The 20780-nt window shown below is 35.0% G+C and overlaps 1 protein-coding gene across 4 annotated transcripts in view; it reads right to left on the minus strand.

The window, feature by feature from the left end:
* LOC122428445 (UDP-glucuronosyltransferase 2A1) overlaps positions 1 to 16893 on the minus strand; it is a 61901-nt gene extending 45008 nt beyond the window's left edge. For 2 of the 4 annotated variants that reach the window (XM_043448476.1, XM_043448475.1), the window contains exon 1: positions 11591 to 12306. In XM_043448476.1, coding sequence (XP_043304411.1) covers positions 11591 to 12306 — 716 coding nt within the window. Of the gene's footprint in view, positions 1 to 11588; positions 12410 to 16837 lie in introns of those variants that run through there. The other 2 variants (XM_043448479.1, XM_043448480.1) reach the window with 2 other exon arrangements.
* Positions 16894 to 20780: the final 3887 nt, after the last annotated feature.

The following is a 20780-nucleotide window of genomic DNA, read 5'->3' on the forward strand; positions in this document are numbered from 1 at the left end:
CGCCTCATCTTTGTAAGTTTTAGGAACTTTGGCAATGCCCAGTGATGAATATTATTATCATTTCCCCATGGCTCATTTTAGCAAAAAATTAAAAACAAGATTTACTTAGAGGAGGTTTGCTAAAACACCTCAAGAAGTTGTTAGATTAATTGAGTAATAAATTACTACATATTTGATAAAAGACCTTTTTCTTCTGTAATAGAGCAAATTAATCACTGTCTCTTTGTTACAGGGAATTTTTTATTTTCTTGCCTATGATGTATTTACATACTATCAAGGAAATAGGGACCAGCACCCTAAGGAACCACACACTTTTTACTCAGAGCTGTTTAGTGGCTTAACTTAGGTGGACACTAGACTTCTTCAGCCCCACATTCAGAAACTGTCCTTTAATAAAGTTTGTGACCCTGGTGAATTACCAAGACCCTCTCAGCTTTAGAGATGATGCTAATTTGCTATATTACATTGTAAATTAGCAATAATATCTGCAAAACAGCTTTGCAAACTGCTTGGCTCAGAGCAAGAGTTTAGTGATGCTGGCAGTCTAATAAGTTTGCTGAAAGATTGACCAGTAAATCAGTGGGCTAGCCACAAAATTGCTGGCCAGACATGGACGTAATGATATCTATTAGTTGAGGTTCTTAGTGAATACCAAATCGACCAAGGTCAACTATTAATATACAATGGTGCTGTTTTAAAAGTTAAAATATTAAAGGCTGCCATTAAAAAGAGAAAATAAGAACAAATAAAGTGATTAAAAGAATAGAAGGTGGGAATTGAGAATGGAAATTAATTGCTGAATTTTATCTTCATAATCTATTGCCCCTGAATTGTGTCATTTCAGGCCCCTGAGGAACAAAAGGACCAGGAAAGCAGAGAAAGGGAAAGAGGGCATAGAGAAGTGATACTTTTAGAATGATTGTGTCCTTTCAAGAGCTAGCCGTAGTTTGATTATAGTGGCAACAATTTTAAAATTAATTAGATTTTGAAGAAAAATAGCAAGAGAAGAGTATGGGTAATCTTGAGGTCCATTAAAATAGGTCTAGTGAAGAGAATTTGAAATATCTTCATAAAGAAATCTGTTGCTATTATGATCTTCTTATAGAAAGAAGACAAAGCACATATAAAGGATAACTGAAAGTTTATATGTTAAATACTGAGCATATAAAGAATATAAACTGAAAGTTTATATGTGAAATACTGAGATTTGCCCAATTAGCAAAGTCCATGTAAGTATAATATAATAATTAGAGATTACTGTCAATAACTACGATAGCATTTATCAAAATATACCCAAGAATCAAATGCAAGTAGGCAGCCCTAAATTACCCTGAATTTAAAAAAAAAGAAAATTAAAGAGCTCATGGAGTCAGCTTTCCACTGTTAAGTGATCTCTTCAGGACAATAATATAATTATCTATTTTAATAAAGATAATAAGAGATAACAAAATTGATTAGTAACATATATATACAGAGAAAGATTTTAAATTATTCTTGAATATTGAAATAATCTCATTATAATCAATAGAGATGTCTGTTCTTTTTATTCTATGGTTTCCTATATGTCTAAATTATTCATGATTTGCAAATTCAAAAATTATGAAGAGATTAAAAAATAAATTATGTTTGGGGACATATGAAGGTATAAGCTGATTTAAATTTCCATCAGTGAAAAAATAACAAGCCAAATGTGCATAATTTCATGAAAAAATAAAGTTTTGTAACTTAAAACAATCACACATTTGTTTGTTTTTTTAGTTCACTAAATAGCTCTTCTGAATAAGGTTTTAGTAATAACATTGTGGAATTGTCATTCTGGAGACAGCATACGTCCAGTTGGCTGAATTCCATCAGTTTGTATGTAAGAAAACAGGTCAAGAGAGGTTTTAATAATCTGAAAGTCATAATGCTGAAAATGCATAAGTATTTTGGTTTTGCATAAATATTTGATAATGGCATCTTAAATGTAACTAAAGAGCTCAGGAAATAATTTTAAAAGTATATGCCTGTGAAATATAAGTACCACAACTGAAAACTAGGTCAGCCATAGAACATTTGTACCAATTACAATACTGTTATTGCACTTGGAATTTTAGGGGAGGAAAAACGCTTTCCCTTTACCTTTTCTAGGTTCTTCTGACTCATCTAAGAATTAAATCAACATGAGACAGATGAACAGGGGAAAAACCAAATTTAATGACATACAGGGTCTCCATAAGACTAGGAGGTGCAAGAACAAGCTAGGTAATTGACACTTGCATGCCACCTAATGGCTCAGACAATAAAGAATCTGCCTGCAATGCAGGAGACCCAGGTTCAATCGCTGGGTCAGGAGGATCCCCTGGAGAAGGAAATGGCCACCCAATCCAGCACTCTTGCCTGGATAATCCCATGGACAGAGGACCCTGGTAGGCTACAGTCCATGTGGACACAAAGAGTCCAACAGGACTGAGTGACTAACTTTCACTTCCACTTTCATGCCACCTGGGAGAAAGAGAAGGAGGCAGGGGCTTGGGGCTTTAAAGGGGAGGAAGAGGATTCACATGGAGATGCAAAATCAAGTATTTTGTAAAGCGATGCTTGCTATGCCATAGAGACAATGGAACACAGAGTGGATTCTGGTCTCCAGGCCCTGGTGAGCTCCTACCACAGTAGCCCATGTTCTCTGCGGATCAAGCTGGCGGAAGGGCACTTCCGGGACTGAGTACCTTATCTAAATTATCTTAAGCCGTTAAAGGGGAGGTTAAAAAAAAGAGACTTCCTGAGTCTTTGTCTCTTATTAAAAACATTCAGCCCCAGATAATCCTCAAGCCAAAAAAGACATTTTGGGGCCTGGCAGGTTTTATTCCCCTTCAGAATCAATTGCAGCTACATAAGTCTGCAAACCAGTCCTAACACTGTTTTAGGAACAGGAGTAATCACCTCTCAGTAACTTCAGAGTTTTTAGCCTTTCATCAGCGCTTCAATTATATTTGAGTTCTTTGATTAGCATTTAGTTAATTCATTTGACATTTTAAACTTACATGCACTTTCTTTTCTTCCCTTTGTTGTACCCTGTATAAACCTCTTTTAAAGCTCTCTATGAAGAAATGCCAGCACTGGGTTTGGCATTAAATACTTCACCACTTCCTTGCTTATAACCTCAGGCAAGTTACTCAGGGTCATTACAAAATAAGGGGAAATGAAAGTGCCTATTTTTTGTAGTTATGGGTACTGAGTGAAGTAATTGTTGTTTAGTCACTAAGTCATGTCCAACTCTTTTGAGACCCCATGAACTGTAGCCCACCAGGCTCCTCTGCCCATGAAATTCTCCAGGCAAGAATACTGGAGTGAGTTGCTGTTTCCTCCTCCAGGAGATCTTCCTCACCCAGGGGTTAAACCTGTATCTCCTGCATTAGTAGGCGGATTCTTTACCGCTGAACTACCTGGGAAGCCCTGATTAAGAAATGCATGTAAATTATTCAGAATAAGAATAGCATTTGTGCTTAATAAATGTTAGCTATATTGATATTGTAGGAAGAGAATCTGACTTTAAAGTGATCAATTTAACCAGATCTCATCAACTAGGCTTACCTCCTCTCTCTACTCCTCAGACAATGGCTGCCTGGGGCACCTGAGCTTTAATGCAGATGTTCCCAAACACCGACAAATTCCTCCACAAGTGTTAGTTATGCTCAGGGCCCAGGTGCCTTACACATAATCTAACACTAACAGTATTCAGTTCCAAATTTCAAAAATGATTGAAGAAATACAAAAGATATAAGGCTCAGGATTATACCCATAAAGATTATAACCTTCATTCCCTTACATTGAGTAGGAGCAAAACACAAGGAAAGTTCTTCCTGGGAATTGTGGAAGTCCTGCAACAAATTTCATCTTGGATCTCACACCTGTGGTTATCATCTGGCTTATGGGTAACTGTGGAAAAGGCAATGTTACTAGCGGTGATTTGAAAACTTCAAAGCAATCAAGGTCAATTGAAATTTAAGCTAGAAGAAGGAAGGAAGGAGAGAGGGAAGCAAAGGAAAGACTAAGAAGAGAAAAACAGAAATAAAAATCCAAATCAAAATGTAATACTCTTCAGGGAAAAGACCCCAATACATTTTTTTCTACTTTAAAATGACTACTGGAAATTAATCACTATGCAGATAATACACACTCAGATTTGTCTCATTTCTAGCACTTTATTTTACATTAATTACCTATGCTTAGTGAGTCCCCTGTTCAAGTGAAGATCTGAATACTATGGTCACACTTTTTTTTTTGAAGGTCTGCTGTTTTTTCTATTGAACTTAATATATTTGCATGATTGTCTATTGTTATTATAGATGGCATTAGTTTTTAAAGGTTACTCACCTAATTATTCATCTATAAAAATACATTGTTTATTTATATAAATCTAATATATAAAGATCACAGAAAAAACTGTTTGCTTTTATAGTGGCCACAGAGTAAAACTGTTGTTAGTAATAGGTAATATTTATGGATAATAGTAAGCATTTTTTTACTGGATTTAAAAAGCTACATTATTATTTCCCTAAATGTTTCCCCAGTTTTTGTGGTAGCTTTTCTGTTGTTAATATAAACAAAAATAAAATTTACCTGGATCAACTTTAAACAAATATATCTGAAATCTGCAGAAGCTTTTTCTCACTTTCAGTTAAAGTGGAGCTTTCTTAGGATCAGAAAGCTATACTCAGGCAGATTGCCCCATGCAATGGAGTCACTTGGAGACCTATGCCTAAAGGAATAGCAAGCTGTCTCGTGATAATATGGCCAAATTAAACTCCATCTGGCAAATTAAAATAGGAGAGAAATAGAATAGCAGATTTCAAAACTAAGTACATTGAAAGGAAGAACAGTACCCAAAAAAGTTTCATCTTAAAAGAATCTTAAAAATTGATAATTTATTTTAAAGGAGAGAAAAATCCTTCTAAATGCTTTGGTGTTAGAAACACTTGTTTGAAAATTTTCTCAACCTAAGAGATAATATAATTTGATTTTAACATGTTCACTATTTCTAAGCTTCAATATTTTCATTTGCAATCATAGATTTTTCTTCAAAATCCATTAAGGATTAAGATACCAATTAAATGTGAAGCACTCATCAAACTGTACAGTGGCACAGAAGAGATCAACAAATATTACATGTATTACTATCATGATATTCATGAGTTTGAACAAAATATCCAATGTCTGAAATAAAAGAGGTAATTTCCACATAATATCCAATTTCTAGCAATTAGAAGAGATTAAGGACTCACTCTGAAGTTCTTACAGCATTCCACTGCAGAAAATAACCTTAAATTTTTTTTTACTCCATTTATTCACTCCTCCATTTACCTACTCAGGTGTGAAAATTTGAGACCTGAGTGGATATGTATTTTTCACAATGATTTTGATTAGCACACTCAAGCTAAAGTAAAAGATAAATTCAAATTATAAGTTGGAAATAAGTTCTTTATACATCAGTTCTGTTCACAATCCTCATTCATCATTCTGCATGTACAAAGCTCAGCACAAAAACAAATTACTTTGTTGTGTCAGTACTTTTCTTTCTTACCTGACCTTTTGAATATGACCGTTCAAGTCCCCAGACTTAAGAATATTGTGTTTTAGTAAAACGAACTTTAAATAGTTATTCTAAGTCGGAAAAGTGTAATTTGATTAGAAACATGATATTATCAAAATTAGAGGGTAAGAACCTTTTTAGAAATCTTCATTCCATTCCCATGAATAAATTGTTAAGAAAGATTATTCTAATGTCTTAAGACAGGGAAAACAGTGTGGTTTTATTACCAGTATTAACTTACAAATACAATATAAAGAAACGTGATTTTGAGATTCCTAGCATGGGGAAGGTTTATAAGGGATAATTTCACCAACACAAAGAACATCATAATCCTGACCATTATTTTCCCAAGCTTGACAATGAGTAGTTGATAAAAAACATAAATGATTAGATAAGAATGCAGACATGTATCATGACAAAGGAGCTCTAGATGTGCATTCCTCTAGTTCATTAACTGAGATGCTGCACATCTTCAGATTTCACTGTTAGTTTATTACATACATGAGGAGGCTAAAGAGTTTTCAAACTTCTTGACAGTTTTCAGACATCTTTATTGCCTCATGAAATTGTCATTCCTTTATCCTCTTCCTTAAACTTTAAGGTCCAGTTTTAGCCCTAGGATGTTGACCGTCTCTTTATCTTCATTGGGTAGTTCATGATCATCACAGTAGCTGTGCTTCCTCTCTCTGAACATTAGAATGGGTAGATTTTTATTTAGATTCCAGGAGAGAAATATCTGTCTTCTTTTCAATTTACGGGCAACTATTTAACATACCCAGAAGAGATGATGAGCCAATTATAACTGACATCCCTCTTAATACTTCTCATCCATAAACCCACTCATATATGGTCAATTAAGTTATAGAAAGGAGCCAAGAATATACAGTGGAGAAGACAGTCCCTTCAATAAATGGTGTTGGAAAAACTGCACAGCCACATGTAAAAAGAATGAAATTGGATCCCTATCTTACATCATGTACAGAAATTAACTCAAAATGGATTAAAGACTTTCATAGTTTGAACTGAAACCACAGAACTCCTGGAGGAAAACATAGGCACTAATCTTGGTATAGATCTTGGGGATGCTTTTCTGGATTTGTTACCAAAAGCAAAGGCAATAAAAGCAAAAATAAACATGTAGGACTATACCAACTAGAAAGCTTCTGCACAAAAAAAGTAAAGTGTCAACAGCATAAAAAGGCAACCTATCAAATGGGAGAAACTATTTGCAAATCATATATCTGACAAGGGGCTAATATCCAAAGTATATAAAAACTTATACAACTTAGTAACAAAAATACATACAATATGACTGAAAATGGTAAGAGGACCTGAACTGACATTTTCCCAAAGACACACAGATGGCCAACAGAAACACAAAAAGGTGTTCAAAAGCACTAATCATCAAGGAAATGAAAATCAAAACCATGATGAGCTATTACCTTACCATCATCTTAGGATGACTGTTATCAAAAAAATAAAAAATAAATAAATGTAGGTGAGAATGTGAAGTAAGGGAACCCTTGTGCAATGTTGGTAGGAATGTAAATTGACACAGTTCACTGTATAAAACAGTATGGAGGCTCCTCAAACAACTGAAGATACAACTACCATATGATACAACAATTCCACTTCTGGATATTTATCAAAGGAAATGAAGACTCAGTTCAGCTCAGTCGCTAAGTCATGTCCGACTCTGTGCAATCCCATGAACCGCAGCACGCCAGGCCTCCCTGTCCATCACAAACTCCCGGAGTTTACCCAAACTCATGCCCATTGAGTCGGTGATGCCATCCAACCATCTCATCCTCTGTCGTCCCCTTCTCCTCCTGCCCTCAATATTTTCCAGCATCAGGGTCTTTTCCAATGAGTCAGCTCTTCAGATCAGGTGGCCAAAGTATTGGAGTTTCAGCTTCAACATCAGTCCTTCCAATGAACACCCAGGACTGATCTTCTTTGGGATGGACTGGTTGGATCTCCTTGCAGTCCAAGGGACTCTCAAGAGTCTTCTTCAACACCACAGTTCAAAAGCATCAATTCTTCAGCACTCAGCTTTCTTTATAGTCCAACTCCACTTCCATACATGACTACTGAACAAAACATAGCCTTGACTAGACGGACATTTGTTGACAAAGTAATGTCTCTGCTTTTTAATATGTTGTCTAGGTTGGTCATAAGTTTCCTTCCAAGGAGTAAGCGTCTTTTAATTTCATGGCTGCAATCACCATCTGCAGTGATTTTGGAGCCCCGAAAAATAAAGTCAGCCACGGTTTCCACTGTTTCCCCATCTATTTGCCATGGAGTGACAGGACCAGATGCCATGATCTTAGTTTTCTGAACGTTGAGCTTTAAGCCAACTTTTTCACTCTCCTCTTTCACTTTCATCAAGAGGCTCTTTAGTTCTTCACTTTCTGTGATAAGGGTGGTGTCATCTGCATATCTGAGGTTATTGATTTTCTCCCGGCAATCTTGATTACAGCTTGTGCTTCTTTCAGCCCAGCGTTTCTCATGATGTACTCTGCATATAAGTTAAATAAGCAGAGTGACAATATACAGCCTTGACATAACTCCTTTCCTGATTTGGAACCAGTCTGTTGTTCCGTGTCCAGTTCTAACTGTTGCTTCCTGACCTGCATACAGGTTTCTCAAGAGATAGGTCAGGTGGTCTGGTATTCCCATCTCTTTCAGAATTTTCCATAGTTTATTGTGATCCACACAGTCAAAGGCTTTGGCATAGTCAATAAAGCAGAAGTCGATGTTTTTCTGGAACTCTCTTGCTTTTTCGATGATCCACCAGATGTTGCCAATTTGATCTCTGGTTCCTCTGCCTTTTCTAAATCCAGCTTGAACATCTGGAAGTTCACAGTTCACTTATTGCTGAAGCCTGGCTTGGAGAATTTTGAGCATTACTTTACTGGAGTGTGAGATGAGTGCAATTGTGCAGTAGTTTGAGCCTTCTTTGGGATTGCCTTTCTTTGGGATTGTAATGAAAACTGACCTTTTCCAGTCCCGTGGCCACTGCTGAGTTTTCCAAATTTGCTGGCATATTGAGTGCAGCACTTTCACAGCATCATCTTTTAAGATTTGAAATAGCTCAACTGGAATTCCATCACCTCCACTAGCTTTGTTCATAGTGATGCTTCCTAAGGCCCACTTGACTTCACATTCCAGGATGTCTGGCTCTAGGTGAATGACCACAGCGTCGTGATTATCTGGGTCATGAAGATCTTTTTTGTAGAGTTCTTCTGTGTATTCTTGCCACCTCTTCTTAATATCTTTTGCTTTTGTTAGGTCTATACCATTTCTGTCCTTTATTGAGGCCATCTTTGCATGAAATGTTCCCTTGATATCTCTAATTTTCTTGAAGAGATCTCTAGTCTTTCCCATTCTATTGTTTTCCTCTATATCTAACTTCAAAAAATATCTATAACCCATGTTAACTGCAGCATCATCTACAATAGCTACATGTAATATCACATTTTTATTTATTCATTGCTGTTGTTTTCATGTCTTGGCTACACACACACACACACACACACACACACACACATATATTATTTAGGCATAGCAAAGGAAGAAATCCCAAATGACAACATGGATGGACCTTGAACCTTGAGGACATTGTGCTAAGTGAAATGTCAGACAGAAAAAGACAGATTCCATACAATCTTTTTATGTTTATATCCTAAAACAAATAAAACCTTAACTTATAGATACCGTAGAACACATTGGTGGCTGTCAGAGATGAGAGTAGAGAGTAGATGAAATGGGTGAAGGAGATCAGAGGGTAGGAATTTCCAGTTTAAAATATTTAGATAAGTCCTGAGGATATAACACACAGTATTGTGACTATGATGCTACTGTTGCTGCTAAGTTGCGCCAGTCATGTCCAAGTCTGTGCGACCCCATAGACGGCGGCCCACCAGGCTCCTCCGTCCCTGGGATTCTCCAGGCAAGAACACTGGGGTGGGTTGCCATTTCCTTCTCCAATGCATGAAAGTGAAAAGTGAAAGTGAAGTCATTCAGTCTTTTCCAACTCTTCGCGAACCCATGGACTATAGCCCACCTGGCTTCCCCATCCATGGGATTCTCCAGGCAAGAGTACTGGAGTGGGTTGCTACTGCCTTCTCCGCATGGTGACTATTATTAATAATAATAAACTGTATTGTATATTTGAAATTTGCTGAAAGAGTTGATTTTTAAATTACTAATTCAAGGAGAAAACATTATGTGCTGGGTGATGTTAACCAGACTCATTGTGGTGATCATTTGGCAATATATACAAATATCAAACCATTATGCTGTATATCTGAAAGTAATTAATATTATGTGTCAAGTATATCAGGCTTCCCAGGTCGCTCAGTAGTTAAGAATCCACCTGGCCCTGCAGGAGATGTCAGAGACTCAGGCTTGAATCCTGGCTCAGAAAGATCCCCAGGGAAGGAAACGGCAGCCCATTCCAGTGTTCTTTCCTGGAGAACCCCATGGACAGAGGAGCCTGGCAAGCTACAGTCTACAGGATCACAAAGAGTTGACACCACTAAGCATGTATGCATGTCAATTAATATCTGAAGGAAAAAACATATTAATCTCTTCCTCATCCTTATCTTCCAATCAATTATCACTTCATTAATTTTACCTAATAAAAAGGTAATACAAATTGATTGGTCACTAGCTCCTAGACACTATCTTAAAATCCTTTTATACATTAACTCAGTTCTTTCAGTAGCCCTCTTATCTGGATAAATAACTGCAGGTACAAGGAAGCTTAATTACACCTCCATGGTCACACACTCCTGATTGAAAACTGGTTATCATGAGCCTGTTCTCCTAAATGCATTATCTGCATTGTTTTTCTCTCTTTATAAGCTACTGCACTCATGCATGCTCTTATCACATCTTTCCAGGAGTGATGCAATGGCCTGCATCTAACAACCTTCCATTCGAGGTCCACAACTAGCTAAATATTTTACATAAAATACAGTCCAATCATAATGCATTTCTTTAAATTTTCCCATGATTTATTAGCTAAAAACCAAAATTTTTAGCATGACATACTAGAGGCTTTGTAAATACACATTGAATAAATTCATTCTTGCTGTCCTGACATCTCCAGTTATTCCCCATGCTTCCTGACTTTTACACTTTGACCTTCATGAATACTGAATACTGAACCATCAATAATATCCAGCACACATATGTTATTTTAAGACTCCACAATATTGGGCACATTGCTTCCTTCCCTACATTTAGTTTTCAGGAAATTCCTGAAACTTCCTTCTGAGATGGAACACCTCAGTTCTGAAGGTTTTAGAATACCACTCTCTTATCACATACATACCGCTTGTCTCCTTTATATTTTTGCCATAAGACATGGGAGAACCTGAAGAAACTTCTTTGGCCAATCTAATACTATCTCTGTCCTTTATACATATTTCCATTACTCATATCATCTATATTGTAAATATTCATTTTTACATCTGGTTTCTCTGCTTGACTGTGAAATCCTTGAAGCCAGGAACTTGACCTCAGCCCTTATTGTAATCTCTCTATCTAGAGAGTGTCTAGTACACAGTAGGAAGTCTATGTGCAACAATCAAACATTTTCATAAACATATAATGTTTTTAAACACACATGCACAAATCTTTATACTGGTAATGGGCTTGTAGAGAGCTTAATTTCTTCCAGATTTTTCCACATCCCACTAGAGTTTCTAGGCAATTTCTGTTTTCAATACAATATCTCTGAGAATTTAGTCCTATTTTTAAACTTTGGTATTTGTCACAAAATGTTATCCATAAAAGAACTTATTTGGTATCTTCAAGTCCATAAAATTGGAAAACAGCACATTGTAGCTCCAAAGCATAGTGTCTCTTATCTTCATTTTTGATAGCGAATGATAGTAATAGATAGCAATCAATACGTAGGGTTGGAGAAGAATAGCCATAGGAAAACAGAGAAGAAGTGATACAAAGCTCTGTCTGTTCAAACTTAAATAATAAAAATGCAACATACCCAAAGCGTTACTATAGTAGGAATCCCACGATTGCCACAGAGTATTAAACATGTAGTCCTGTAGATGGTAGGAAATGAAATTTCTTACTCTGTCAGTGAAAGACATCTGGTCGGTGAGTTCTGATAAAATAGCAGGAACATAGGAAGGAGGGTATGGTACCTTCCCACAGTGTTTTTCCACCGTTGAGGCTGGAGAAAACCTCAAGGAGTAGATAAATGGTATTCCCAATTTTAAAGCTATTATATCACCACAAGGAAAGACTGGATCTGACACCAAGACCTCGAATTTGCTTTTCTTCAGCTTTTCCATTAGCTTTTCATTTTTGAGAACACCATCACAGATTTCTCTAGACACCATGTGGAAGTCCTTGATGACTTTGGCCATCTCTTGATAGAATCTCCAGATGGTTAAAGGAGATGGTCTGTGTTCCATCCAGGTCAAAACAAAGTCCTTGATCACTCCTTCTATTCTTTCTTTGCCAAAGGGTACCTCGTATATTTCAAATATCAGAGATGGGTTGGTGGTCGGTGTGATGAAAAGTGCACCAGAAGCAACTAGGACGGTCACATTATGCCCTTTTTTAATCAGCTCATCTATAATTATCTTAACATTTAGCCAATGACTACCTTCCATTGGCCAAATCAGAACATTCCCACCGAAAGTGGTTCCTAGGAGACTTATCTGAAGAGACAACAGTAGAATGATCTTGTTCAACATGATGTTGCTTGATGTAGAAGATTCGATGAGGTGTGACACAAATTTCTCTGCTTTTTAAGCAAAAAGGAAAGACAAATTACTTTTCATTTTTGATTCAAAACTTCTCTATAAAAAATGACATTAGTTGTGGTAGCACTATAATCATAATTTTATGGCAATTACAGATTTATTGTGTCATTTCTCAGCCTGCTGCTTTAGCTTTGGTTATGAATCTTGCTGTCTTATGCTTTTGTTGAACTTGATCCTTCAACCCTTCCTTTGCATCTTATAATTGTTAAATTATTACTATTAAGCTGCTTAAAACTACTGTGTATTTCAACTCTCCACTCACACCTAGGTACCAAAACTCCAGATAGAGCCAGAACTTATTCAAAAATGTAGAGTTGCTAATGCTATAGATTTGCTAATATTTAATGTATATTTTATAATGTCCTAGCAACAATTAAGCTTATTAAGAAATTTTTAATTACTAATAGATAATGTTAGTCACTCAGTCATGTCTGGCTCTTTGCAACCCCTTGATTTATAGTCTGCCAGGCTTGTCCATGGAATTCTCCAGGCAAGAATACTTCAGTGAGTCACCATTCCCTTCTCCAGGGGTTCCTACCGATACAGGGATCAAACTTAGGTCTCCTGCATGGTGGGCAGATTCTTTACCATTTGAGTCAGAAGGAAAGCCCCATTAATAGATAAAATTATTGCAAGGAATACTTACAAAATTGAAAGTACAAACAAATATAAGTGACTGTAATGTTAATTGGTACTTTACTAATATGTTTAGGAAAATATTTTATGTTAATGATTCACTGACAAAAAATTACTAAATAAACTACTTACAAGTAATATATACAAGAGACAGTGGACAATTTTACATGTGAATTGGAGCTATTTGAAGAGAATTGCTAATTCAAGCATGCATCTGTTGAAAGTGCTGCTTAAAAGTTAGCTAAGTCTTTGTGAATAACTACTTTACAATTAGACTCAGATTTTTAAAGTTGCTAGCACTTAAGTGCTCCACTATGTGTCATATATTATGCAAAGTGCCTTACGTGTATTAACCTCATTTATTTTTCACTAGAAGAAAAAAAGATCCAGTGAGGCAGGTGTTATAATTTCTTCCCAAATAAGAAGGAATCATTTCTCAGAGAAGTTGAGTACCTTGATAAATTCATAAAGCAAAATAAAGGAACTGGTAATAATAGTCTTAAGGCTCTTTGCCCCCAGAACCTACTGTATTAAACACTAGGATAGATAACTTCATGAAAGTATATCATGTATTCTTAACAACTATAAGGCACCTGTATACATATATATATATATATATATATATACGAACCATAAACTGTGCCAAACTTGTTGACACAGTATATTAATAAAATGTGCAATATAAATTTGTGTAACTCACACAGAATAATGCAGAATCAAGTCATCCCAGTAAAATGATCCCTATGAAAGCTGTGCATATGTGTATGTTTGTGAATAAGTAAAGGTGACTCATTTGGTTTTAATAAATCTATAAAAATTAGAAATCCTATATTTTTTAGTGATGTTGCTTCTGAGCTCCACATCACCAAAGATAATCTGGACTGAAACAGCAACTGCTTTATTAAAACAGTTGCTACATTTTACAAAATACTATTCAAAGCTTAGCAGAGTGATAAGACAGTTTATGGGATGGATTTCAGTTCAAGATTCTGTGCAGTAGGATTTTATAGTATGTACAAAATATTTGGCTGCTGAAGGCCCCATGGTCCATGGTCACTTGCCAGGAGACTTTAAAATAGTTGATCCATTAGGATGAACAACTGGTCACAATGTACTGCTATTTTGTTCATTTTATTTACTAGCAGGGAATCAAATCCAGTTTTAGACAACTAAGATATTGTCTTTATTCAGGTTATATGTGTTTATTAGGTACCTACTAAGTATAGAACTCCCTACTAGGCAAAAGATGAATTGAAGAGATACTTACAGTCTTACATTCATCTTACAGTCTCTCAGAGGAACATGAAAAAATTGTGTACATAAATGTAACAAAAAGCAGCATTGTATATTAAAGTTGTGTCACTTCAGTCTTGTCTGACTCTATGTTACTCTATAGACTGTAGCCCACCAGGCTCCTCTGACTATGGAATTCTCCAGTCAAGAATACTGGAGTGGGTTTCCATGCTCTCCTCCAGGGGATCTTCCTGACCCATGGATCGAATCCACATCTTTTATGTCTTCTACATTGGCAGGCAGGTTCTTTACCAGGACTGCCACCTGGGAAGTCCATATTAAAGTCAACATGATGCTATTAAAAAAAATTTGTTTTTAGAATCAGTTAGGCCAAAAGCGGGGTTTCCCATGTGATGCTAGTGGTAGACAAGCCACTGCCAATGCAGGGGATGCAAGAGACTTGGGTTTGATCCCTGGGTCGGGAAGATCACCTGGAGGAGAAAATGGCAACCCATTTCAGTATTCCTGCCTGGAAAAATTCCATGGACAGAGGAGCCTGGCAGACTGTAGTCCACAGGGTCCCAAAGAATCAGACACCGCTGAGCACACACACCACACACACACACAGAGGCCAAAAAATCCTAGCTTAACATTATGCTGCTTAGTATTTGTGAGACTTAGATTTTTTATCTAGAAAATGAAAATTGAAAACAACCTAAGATGTTTTTGTGTGTGTAAAATCATACAATAAAATATATAATAAAATATTTTAATATATAATAAATGAACAACTATACAATAGATACTATAAATTATGCAATTATAAATACAATGTATAAGATAAATACATCTTTAAATAAATAAAATGATGCTGACTAAGCAGCAAGCGTAGTGCCTGGAGAGAAAGACATGTTTAAAATCTATTAGCTTTCTCTTTGAATTCCTTTTCTTAATTGGGGAAAATGCTGAGTATCTTCAGATGAAATGATGCAGGTCATCAGATAAATATTTCAGAGCTATACAGAGTAGAGACTGTTTTCAGACGGGGTGATACAGATAGGGAAGTCTTTATGAGAAATGAGATATGTGACTCTCATCATGGAGTTAGAAGTATCTGGACATTAGTGATGAGCAATGTACACAAAAGAAACCACTCACGTCATAAACTTTTTGGCTTTAAAAAAATCTCAGTAATGTGACAAGTTATTAAGAAATTTGTCAAACTATTGAGGTTAAATTTTAGATTTGTTTATGTTCTTGAGCTAATAGAAAATAAATGAAAAAATTATATTGATTGTAGAAATTTAAAGAGGTTGTAAAAATATTTTTTTTTCCAATGTTAGGATCTGAAAATGTGATTTTAATTATTCTGACCTTAACAGCATTGAAAAGCTGATACACTCTTTCCAGAAAATTTTTCAGTGAATACAGCTAAACTATGGTTAATATATTTGTCAAATCAATTGAATTCAAAGAAACAGCTAACAGATGTAAACAAAGGTTAGTGTATACAAATGTTTTTATCCTGTTGCTTTTCAGTCACCCATTAGTGTCCAACTGTTTGCTACTCCATGCACTGAAGCATGCCAGGCCTTCCTTTCCCTCATCAACTCCCAAAGTTTGCCCAAGTTCATGTTCATTGCATTGGTGATGCCGTCCAGCCATCTCATCCTCTGATGCCCCCATAAATGATGATAAGAAAATATGTGCTTTACCTAATTGCATAAAAGAAGTAAGCATAGTATTTAAAATACCAAAATTGGTTATTTTTTACACAACAGGATTTTCTTAAAGAAACTTTAAATTTTCTTTTTTTAATAAATAAATTTGACTTTGTGTACTTATTTGAGATTTGTGTGGGCTTTCCTCATGCCTCAAACGGTAAAGAATTTGACTGCAAAGCTGTAGATCCGGGTTTGATTTCTGGGTCAGGAAGAACTACTAACCACTCCAATATTCTTGATTGGAGAATCCCATGGACAGAGGAGCCTGGAAGGCCACAGTCCATGGGATCACAAAGAGTCAGACACGACTGAGTTCTAACCACTTTTACCTCATTTGAGATTTATTTGAGATATGTGTATATTTTTTGATATAAAAAATTCACTGCACAATATTAAAAAAAGTAAAATACCCACCAAGGATGACAACCTAATCTTTATTCATGTTTTACCTTAGAGAACAAAGTAGCCGCTTGTGAGAATCACATTTGCTTTCAACATACATTAGTATAAATCTTATTTGTTCCTTTTGTGTTGGCTAAGGAGGAAGAAATAAACTCTCCACTTGGAGTGAAGCTCTAAAAAGGCACTTGAACTCACATTTAGATAAAACTTACAAATTGTTGCTCTATCATACAATTCCCTCAATATCTACAAAGTTATTGTGAAGTGTAACACTGAAGTCAAGGTGGGGAGGAACTCAAGTTATCTCAAAAAAACCTGAACATTTTTTTAAGAGAAGTAATAAAACAAACGAGAAGTTAACTACCAACCTGGTAATGACTGATACTTTTTAGAAGAAAATACAAAGTCCATGTATACATTATGCATTGCTTATGTACTGCTTATTGTAAGATTTAAAAATTTCTTACCTGAAGTTTCCAACCAGAACGTTAAAACCACTCATTTGATTAGGAAGAAGTTGAATTGATAAATGCTAGTTGGGTAAGCACAAATGTGAGAATTACGATCTTAAGTGAAGAAAAGATTATACAGATCATTTTACTCTTTGCATTCCCCACCCATTACTTTCTAAAGTAAATTAACCTTTTGTTAAATGTGTATTCTTTCCTTGGTCCCCTGGAAACCATGTGTTTTTGTTTGGTTTTTTCTTTTTTTTTTTTTTTACTTTTCGACCCCTATATTGCCCTTCTCCTTTTCTCTTGCGGCTGGTAACCACTAGTTTGTTTTCTATGTCTGCCTCTTTTTTGTTTCATTCACAAGTTTGTTGTATTTTTTAGGTTTCGCATATAAAGGGTGTCATCCAGTATTTGTCTTTCTCTGCTTGACTTATTGCACTTGACATAATGTCCTCCAACTTGATGTATGTTGCTGCAAATTGCAAAACTTCATTTTTTTCTGCATGTGTGCTGTCATTTCAGTCTTGTCTGACTCTTTATGACCCCATGATGGGTAGCCTGATTCTCCAAGCATGGATACTGGAGTGGGTTGCCATTTCCTTCTTCATTTTGTATGCCCAAATAGTATTCCATTGTCTGTATAGGTCACATCTTTATTCATTCATCTGAGTTAGACACTTAGGTTGATTTCATATCTTGGCAATTTTAAATAATGCTGCTATGAACTTTGGAGTGTGCATATCTTTTGAAATCAGTGTTTTTAGTTTTGGGGGGATATATGCCTAGAAGTAGAATTGCTGGTTTATATGGTAATTTTATTTTTAGTATTTTGAGAAACCTCCATATTATTTTCTCTAGTTGCTGTATCAATTTACATTTACAAATTACATTCACCCCCTTCCTTGTCAACATTTGTTATTTGTGTTTCTTGGTGATAGCCTTCTTTCAGGTGTAAGGTAATTAATATCTCATTGTGATTTGGATTTACATTTCTTTAAAATTAGTGATGTTGAGTGTATTTTCATGTGCCTGTTGGCCATCTGCATCTCCACTTTGGAAATATGTCTATTCTGTTCTTCTTCCCATTTTTTAATCAAGCTACAATCAGCATTTTTTATAAAAATATACTTTTATTAGATTTGATGCAAATAATTTAACATTTATTGAGCATTTCCAATATGCCATGTGTCATTCTAAGTACTTTACATACCTTAACTCATTTAATTCTTACAGTCTTTTGATGAAGGTAATGCTATTATCTGTTTTCAGATGAAAAGTCCAAGACATAGGAAAGTAGGTTATTTTGCTCACTATCATTCAGAGATGTAATAACACAGCCAGGATTTGAATGTAGGCCATCTGACTACAGAAACTAAGTGCTTAATCATAATGTGATTAAAGGGTAATTTTCAAAAACAGAGACAAAAGATATTTGTCTTTTTTATGCCTTGTTAATTTTGAGAGCAGCAATAAATATTTTTATTGCCAGAATGAGATGACATCTATCTATTGCTGATCAATAATGGAAATGTGAATTGTTAATAAAAATATATTAAGTAATATATTAGTAATATATTCTAAAAACATTTGAAACAATACGTTACAGTTAAGTCAGGTTTGTAGCTCAAAAGATTCACTGAAAGGAAACACATTAATACTATGTATCTAGTACTGGAACTAAGGAGAAATTTATATAACTGTCTCTCTACAAAAAAAAGCACTTGATGAAATGTGAAACTCAATTCTGACTTACAAAGAATATGTTTAGTAAAAGAGAAATTAATTAATATTTTTTAACATGGCTCATAAACCAGCAGCTTAATTTATGAGGAAATTTTGTATGTATATACTACATTATCTTTATCCATTCATCTGTTGATAAACACTTGGGTTGCTTCCATATTTTGACTGTTGTGAATACTCTTGCAATAAACATGGGAGTACAAATATCTTTGATATTCTAATTTTAATTCTTTGGGATGTATACCTGGGAGTGATGTTGCTGAATCACAGATAGCTCTGTTTTTAGTTTTTGAGGACTCTCCACACTATTTTCCATAGCTGCGGCAACATTTTGCATTATTAGCAATGGTGTACAAGAGATCCCTTTTCTTCACAGCCTTGTCAACGCTCATTATCATTTGTTGTTGTTAGCTTGTAAGATTTTTTTTATTATAGCCATTGTAACAGGTGTGAGGTGATACCTCATTTTAGTTTTGACTGGCATTTTACATCTTCTTCAAATTCAGAGTCTCCTTTCCTTTCCATTTTCAGACTCTGACTCTGAGTACATAAGTACTAAATATTGAATAAAAAGAGATCGTTGCCCATTTAATAGAATTGATTAATATTGCTTGAGATTTGGAGAGTGGAATAATAAAAAATAGTCAATGGAAAATTGAAATCATGGATTTAAAATGCAGAGGACAGAAAATATTAACACTCAGCAGACAAAATTCTTTCTTTAATTCACTGTTTTCATATAATGAACCACCTGTTTTGCTTTTCTATGGCCTTCAGATAGCACCCTTAAATGTAGGCATATACATTTGCCAGCACAATATATTTAATTTCCTCCCTTTTGTGACATTAAAAACATGTTTCCTCAGCTATATATCCTATTTTAAAAAAAAACAAAACAAAACTCTTGTTTTGTCCTATATTATATAACTCTAAGAAATGACAGCCCTGGAGAAAGAGTGAAACAGTGTATTTGAACACATGACATTAAATAAGCAATAGATGCTTTACTGTTCTTTAGTCACTAAGGAGTGTCTGACACTTTTGTGACCCCATTGACTGTAGCCCACTAGACTCCTCTGTCCATGAGGTTTCCCAGGACAATACCAGAATGGGTTGCCATTTCCTTCTCCAGGGAATCAACTTAATAGCAATTGTCTAATGTATCAAATTCAAAATTTATATCTAGGAGAACAAAATCCCCAAATATTTAAAAGAGTACAAAAATCTCAGCACTCACCAAGGTAAACTAACAATAAAAAGTTAAGAGACATTAAAAAAAAACTACAAATATCTGAGTTTTAACAAGATATATATCTCATTCATAGAGCCACAGTAATGACACAAAGAATAAAATTAGTTGACAAGGACTTAGAAAGCTATTAAAAATAGCTGATCATCAAAAAAATAGAAGAAAACATAAGTACATGAGGTTGGAAATAAGAAAGAGATCCATAGAAAACTTTGAGATACGAAGACTATCATCTAAGATTAAAAATATATTGATAAGATTAACAGAAAACTAGGCATAGCATAGAAAAAGAAACTGATGAACTTGAAGATATAGTAATAGAAGCTACACAAAATGAAACATAGAGAAATTAACACATCTTCCCCTTAAAAAGAAAAAGAAAATGAACAAGCAGCCTACCACACAGGTAATTAGAGTCCTTGATGGAAGGACTACAGGTAGAATCAAGTACTGAGAGACATAATAGCTAAACTATTTACAAATGTAATGAATTCCACATACATATAGATCCAAGAAGCCCAATTAACCAAGTTAAAAAATAAAAGAAGAACAAACAAGCAAAATTCCCTCTAGCATGTTATAATCAATATGTTGAATATCAATGAAAAAGAGAAAATCTTAAAAAGAGATGGAAAATTTTAAAAGCACATTGGTAACAAAGAAACAAATTAAAAAATAAGAACAGACTTCTCATTAAAAGCCATACAAGTTAGAAAACAGTAGAGTGACATCTATATAGTATTAAAAGAAAATTCTTCTAGTTATATACATACCCAGAAAATTATATAACCCATGAATGCAATTTCAAAACCAAAGGCTAAAACTTTTCTCTATAGCTATAAGAGTCAAGAGAATTAAACTTTTGTAGATCATCATATTTTATAGACAGAGCAAAGAAACTGGTTAATGTGTTTTAAATCTCTTCATTAATTAAATACAACAGCAAAAACTCATAAATTTAAA

Source organism: Cervus canadensis, chromosome 26, assembly GCF_019320065.1.
Source record: "Cervus canadensis isolate Bull #8, Minnesota chromosome 26, ASM1932006v1, whole genome shotgun sequence".
In the NCBI taxonomy this organism is placed as follows: Eukaryota; Metazoa; Chordata; class Mammalia; order Artiodactyla; family Cervidae; genus Cervus; species Cervus canadensis.